The 6231-nt window shown below is 47.3% G+C and overlaps 2 protein-coding genes across 4 annotated transcripts in view; both read right to left on the bottom strand.

Annotated features, from left to right (window-relative positions):
* The window catches only part of NSFL1C (NSFL1 cofactor), a 146224-nt gene that overhangs the window by 38824 nt on the left and 101169 nt on the right, over positions 1-6231 (bottom strand). The window lies entirely within an intron of this gene.
* Positions 1260-6231, bottom strand: part of RBCK1 (RANBP2-type and C3HC4-type zinc finger containing 1) — a 28481-nt gene continuing 23509 nt past the window's right edge. For all 3 annotated transcript variants that reach the window (XM_083507534.1, XM_083507536.1, XM_083507535.1), the window contains exons 12-13: positions 5001-5144; positions 1260-1921 (exon numbers count right to left, since the gene is read on the bottom strand). In XM_083507534.1, the coding sequence (XP_083363660.1) occupies positions 1841-1921; positions 5001-5144 (225 nt within the window). In that variant the 3' untranslated portion in view covers positions 1260-1840. The remainder of the gene's footprint in view (positions 1922-5000; positions 5145-6231) is intronic.

The following is a 6231-nucleotide window of genomic DNA, read 5'->3' as shown; positions in this document are numbered from 1 at the left end:
GACACTGTGGGTTAAACCACAGAGCCTAGGGCTTGCTGATCAGAAGGTCGGCGGTTTGAATCCCTGCGACGGGGTGCGCTCCCGTTGCTCGGTCCCTGCTCCTGCCAACCTAGCAGTTCGAAAGCACGTCAAAGTGCAAGTAAATAGGTATTGCTCCGGCGGGAAGGTAAACAGCATTTCCATGCGCTGCTCTGGTTCACCAGAAGCGGCTTAGTCATGCTGGCCACATGACCCGGAAGCTGTATGCCGGCTCCCTCGGCCAGTAAAGCGAGATGAGCGCTGCAACCCCAGAGTCGTCCGCAACTGGACTTAACGGTCCCTTTACCTTTACCATCTGGTATGTAATACCAGTTCCTGGGGAGAGCCCTGTTGTCCCCTCTGAGCTTCCTTTATGCATCTGTTCAGCCACTGCGAGAATTAGGGGAGTCTCCTTTGGCCTGATCCCACAGGCGGCGTTCTCCCAATGAGCTTGTTTGAAACGGCTTCTGCATGTGACGGAACAAGTCATCTGCTTTTCATGGGGTTGACCCCGCTATGTATAATAAGGCTGCCCTAAGGAGCAGCTGCTTTGAACAATCTCTGCCTGGAGGCAGGCCTACGTGGATTAGCCCTCCCTGCTTTTTTAAAAGTCTGCTATCCCTTTTCTAGCAGCAGCCGGTCAGATGCCTTAAATACTCCACCTTCAGTCAGCGGGATCCACTGCTTGTCTGACTCACATGATGTTTCAGAATTATTTCAGACAAGCAAAAGATTCTTCAGAGCTGGGAAAGCCAGAGAGAAAGATCTGGAATGTGATCATCTGCCCACACAAAGGTGGTCTTTCAAAAATAGCTGTTTTCGTTTGCAGTCAAAGGTTTTTAAATTGCCCCAGACCAGACACTTACATAGCTGCGAGTCAGCAGATGCCAGACAAGGCTGCTTATCTCCTAGCAGTTTCTTCTTTTATGAAACAAACAAAAGAGAGAGGAAATACTCCAATTCCCCAAACCCGGAGCAAAAAGAAAACCTTTTGTGTTTGAAATCAATCCAGCCACCTTCTTTTTTAATTTTGCACCTGCCTTAATTCTGCGCCCCCAGGATGGATGATAAGAATCCATTTTACGCTTTTATCAAGTCTGTGAACTGAGTTAGGCTGAAGGAATCTGGGAACACGGGACTGCTAAACCCCAAATACAAAGCCTCACTAACCTGCTCCTGAGCAATACAAGTTAAGTTACTATTGCAGCTCAACTACCTGCAGAAAAAAACGCAGCCACAGGTTTATAAATAACTTTTATTAGAGCAAATCAAGTAAATATTGTACACAAAACCCAGTGTATTTTGTAGTGGAACTCAGTGCCGACAAGCCTGGTTCGAATGCACCGTAGGGCACCGCCCCATCTGTGATAGGGGTCAGAGCTTAGCTAAGCACCTGCAGCTTGGCAAGAACAGCCTCTGCTCCTATAGCCTTGGAAGGATACAGAATGTAATGCTGCCATAGGGAAGGGAAGCAGGAAAAACTGGTTGTAGAGAAAGGAGCAAAAACAGCATCTCTCCACGGACATTGCAAGAAGCCTGTCTGCACGAGGACTACAATAAGAAGTCCAGCCTGCCCTCAAACCCAGTAAGAGGCCAGCATTTCCACTCAACCCTTTTGCCCAGCTCGCACATGTATGGGAAGCAAGTCGTCTTCTCTATGGCGCATGAGCTGAGCCTGTGAGTCTTGAACTTCGCTGTGCCAGAGCCATTCCAACAGCCCAGGCTGTCCCAGAGCTCAGCTTGACGTTCGCTCCTGACTTCCATTCCCCTGAAGCGAGACAGCCTCTTCTTCCAGAAGTTCAGAGTTCTCCTCCCCTCTTGTTTAATGGCAGTTCTGACAGTTGGGGTGGCAGGGGGCTCCTTTCAGCTTGCAGCGGCAGCCCCCGCTGGTATCGCCAGAACCCTGCGGGGGGAGGAGGAGGAGATAGAAAGCAATGAAACAGAGGGCAGACGGCAGGTACATAAGGAAGAGATTATCTCACAGGGTTGGGACGGAGGAAGCCATGGGAGGGTCCTGATGAGAGTGCAAGGACAATGTAGGTCTTCCTGCCCAGGAAAGGTCAGGGTCCAAAAACAAAGCGGGTCAGGAAATTGCCAGACAGGAAAACGGGGAGAGATGGGAGGAAACCTCCTGTAGGATTGCTACTTTCGAAATTGTCCTTCGCGTGATTATGTGGGAAATTGCTTCCTTCGAAGTTAAAAAAAAACACCCTACTTATTTGTGCATTGTCACCCTGTAGTCAATATTCTAGTTTTCCTTTTTGGAGCTAGCCAAGGAGGACTATCAGGAGGAACGTAGGAAATTTTAAAGACTACTTAGCTAAATATGTTAAGATAATTTAAATTGGAAAGCTTGCAAATACCAGATAGGCTTAGGATTTAAATATGTAATGTGATGAATTCATATGTTTAAATGCAGAATTGGATAGAAAGAAAGAGGTTAAGTGATTAAGTTAATTTTAAGAGAATATTGGTTTTGTAAAATCGTTAAAAAAGATATATATTGAAATTCAACCAGGGGGATATGAGGAAGTCACTTAACAATGATACTAAGATTGGTTTAAATATGGTAATGATTTATGTTTGCTTTTTAAAAAATTTGGAAAATCAATTTAAAAAATGGGGGGGGGGGCGGAATTCTAGTTTTCCATCTGGATTCTCTAGTTTGGGTCTGGAAAATAGGAAAGAAGGAATGAAGGGGCCTAGCGCAGTAGAGCACATTGGGATGCAGTGACTTCTGCTATTCCTGCACTGCAAGGGGCTTGCGCATCTTGACATCTTGGATACGCTTCATGCAACAGTTTTGCACACCAGAGCAGTTCCAAAACTCTTTGGGTTCAAAGGTGAACACAGCAGGCCTCATCGTACGCAAGACCAGAAGCAGTTCCCAGCCACACAGGTCTCTCAAAAGACACCTGATTACATCTCTTGGGCTAGGGTGGCTGGACAGGATTCTTGGTCTGCAACATTAGGGCTGTAGAACAGCCCTGCCCCATCGCCTGCCATCTCCTCTCATTAACTGGAAGTTTCCTATCTCGGCTTTCTCACATCTGCACAATCAAGCCACATAACTTTAAGAAGCCCTGGACCCGAAAAGACGGAAGACTATGGAATTAGGGCATGCCATTTCAGGGGGAGAAACTTAAATGTTTGCAAATTGCTTTAGTGCAAAATATGTTTGAGGAATTCAAATTTGCTATTGTTTTTGAGACTGGGCAACAGTTAGTGTGGTAAACCCATGTATGATATAAAGCACATAAGCTGCTCTTGGAAAACCAAAGGATTTCAAGTTTACCTTCTGAAAGTATGTCACCTAGCCCAACTCCCATGCAAGGCAATAACTCCTTGCAATGCTTATTGAAGGTATCTGATAGGCCACTGTGGGTACTAGATGCTAGACTAGGCTGGACTTTTTGTCCGATCCAGTAGAATTTGTCTTACATTCTTACAAAGCTTGGATTGGAGCGGCCGCCGAGACCACATAACACCAGCCTTGAAAGACCTACATTGGCTTCCAGTACGTTTCCAAGCACAATTCAAAGTGTTGGTGCTGATCTTTAAAGCCCTAAACGGCCTCGGTCCAGTATATCTGAAAGAGCGTCTCCACCCCCATCGTTCTGCCCAGACACTGAGGTCCAGCTCTGAGGGCCTTCTGGCGGGTCCCTCACTCTGAGAAGCCAAGTTACAGGGAACCAGGTAGAGGGCCTTCTCGGTGGTGGCGCCCACCCTGTGGAATGCCCCTCCCATCAGTTGTCAAGGAGATAAACAACTATCAGACTTTTAGAAGACATCTGAAGGCAGCCCCGTTTAGGGAAGTTTTTAACGACTGATGTTTTAATGTATTTTTAACTTTCTGTGGAAAGCCACCCAGAGTGGCTGGGGAAAGCTAGCCAGATGGGTGGGTTGAAATAATAATAATAATAATAATAATAATAATAATAATAATAATAATACAGTCATACCTTGGGTTACAGACGCTTCTGGCTGCGTTTTTTTCAGATTGCGGACTGCTGAAACCTGGAAGTACCGGAACATTGTACTTCCGGGTTTTGGCGGTCGCGCAGAAGTGCTAAATCGCGCTTTGCGTATAAGCGCCAAATCGCAACCCGCACGTGCACAGGCACGGGTTGCGAACGCTGTGGGTTGCGAACGTGCATCCCGCACGGATCACGTTCGGAACCTGAGCGTCCACTGTAATATTTTTCTTATTCTTATTAAGCTTCAACAGCCAACCCATTTCTGGGGAAGGGTTTATCTGTTGCAACACCTTCAGCTCTGCTTTTGCATCCAGCAAGTCCTCACTACGGTCCTCAGCACCTAAACAACCAGATGTTGTAGTCCAGGTGTTTTGGACTACAATTCCCATCAGCCGCAACCAGCATGCGCAAAGGTTGACGACGACTGCGGTTGAGGTTCCTGGTGTCGCACAGCCCATGCCCATCCAAGCGGATGGAATCTTTCAAAGCCAAATCCATGAGTGTGTTGGGCGTCTTAAAGGACCCCAAAGCCCACTACACACCGTTTGAAGAGAATCTTGGAGGTCCTGGGCCACAGAGAAGTTAGGCTGGCCTCAACCAGAGCCAGGGCTTTTTCGGCCGTGGCTCCGATCTGGTGGAACGCTCTGTCACAAGAGACCAGGGCCCTGCGGGACTTGACATCTTTCCGCAGGTCCTGCAAGACAGAGCTGTTCCACCAGGCCTTTGGCCAGGGCACAGCCTGACTCCCTCCCTCGGCAATCTTCACGGAGCTCTGGCCCAATGGTTGCCAGTGGCTTGAATTAATTAATTTTATAATGAATGATTTTAAAGTGTTGTTTGTGCTGTACTTTTGTACTGTTTTATTGTTGTTAGCTGCCCTGAGCCCGGCTTCGGCTGGGGAGGGCGGGATATAAATAAAATTTATTATTATTATTATTATTATATTATTATTATTATTATTATTATTAGAATCCGCTCTCTGCCGCGCGCTTGACCAACACATACCGCAGGCCCCCACCGCGGCCCTTTAGTCACCCAGCAGATCTCCGTGTGGCAGACAGTGCATCGGATCCAGTCGCAGCCGTCTTTCTTCTGCACGATAATCTTGCATGTGGGGCAGTGCATAGCCTCCCCTTTCTGAACCATGTTCTGAAAGAGAAAGCATGTTTAGGTTTGCCTCTTCCAAACCCAAGGGGGCAGGGACAGGGGCAAGGGGGTGATGGCAGGTCATTGCATGGTGCAGATTGCGCCAGAACTAGACTATTCACTCCCCCAGGGTGGGTGGTTGTTGCATGGATGGGTCTAGAAATAATAATAATAATAATAATAATAATAATAATAATAATAATAATAATAAATTTATTTATACCCCGCCTTCCCCAGCCAAGACCGGGCTCAGGGCGGCTAACACCAGGTAAAAAACAATTTATTAAAATACAACTCAAAAACAAGATTAAAATGCAACATTAAAATGAAGTCTTATTTCAGTAGAAACGCAAAAACTTTTGGGGATGAAAACGTCAAATCTTCACCAAGGCCAACTATCCAGACTGGTCCTACGTGGGCCAGAAAAAAGACAGGGAAGTCCCCAAATAGGAGCTCCATCACAGGAAGAGAAAGGAAAAAAGAAAGAAAGAAAGAAAGAAAGAAAGAAAGAAAGAAAGAAAGAAAGAGGGGGAGGGAATCAAGTTGATTCCAAGCCAAAGGCCAGGCGGAACAACTCTGTCTTACAGGCCCTGCGGAAAGAAATCAGACCTCGCAGGGCCCTGGTCTCATGAGACAGAGCGTTCCACCAGGCCGGGGCCAGTGTTGAAAAGGCCCTGGCTCTGGTTGAGGCTAATCTGACTTCCTTAGGGCCTGGGACCTCTAGAGTGTTGCTATTTGTGGACCTTAAGGTGCTCCGTGGGGCATAGAAATCCCCAAACTCTTCCAAAACTATATGTGCATGCTGCAAATCAGCAGGGATCAGCATGCATGTGCAAACCAGGCTTCCCCCCCCACTGACAGGTGATGGAGTCATGTTGATGTCCGGGCCCAATTCAAGGGGCTTATGTTTTTAAGGCCCTGAGCAACTTTGCCCCCCAAATATCCAAAGATGTCTCCATCACTACAGACTTCTCAGGTGTTAAGCTATGTGGGGGGTGAAGGGGCTCTCTTGGTCACCCGGCCCCTCTCAGAAGGGACAGGCTGGGACACAGCCTTCTCTGCAGCAGCCCCTAAGTTGTGGAACTCCCTC

This window comes from Podarcis liolepis (genome assembly GCF_965112155.1).
Source record: "Podarcis liolepis genome assembly, chromosome: 6".
Lineage (NCBI taxonomy): Eukaryota > Metazoa > Chordata > Lepidosauria > Squamata > Lacertidae > Podarcis > Podarcis liolepis.
This window is presented reverse-complemented; position numbering and strand designations above follow the sequence as displayed.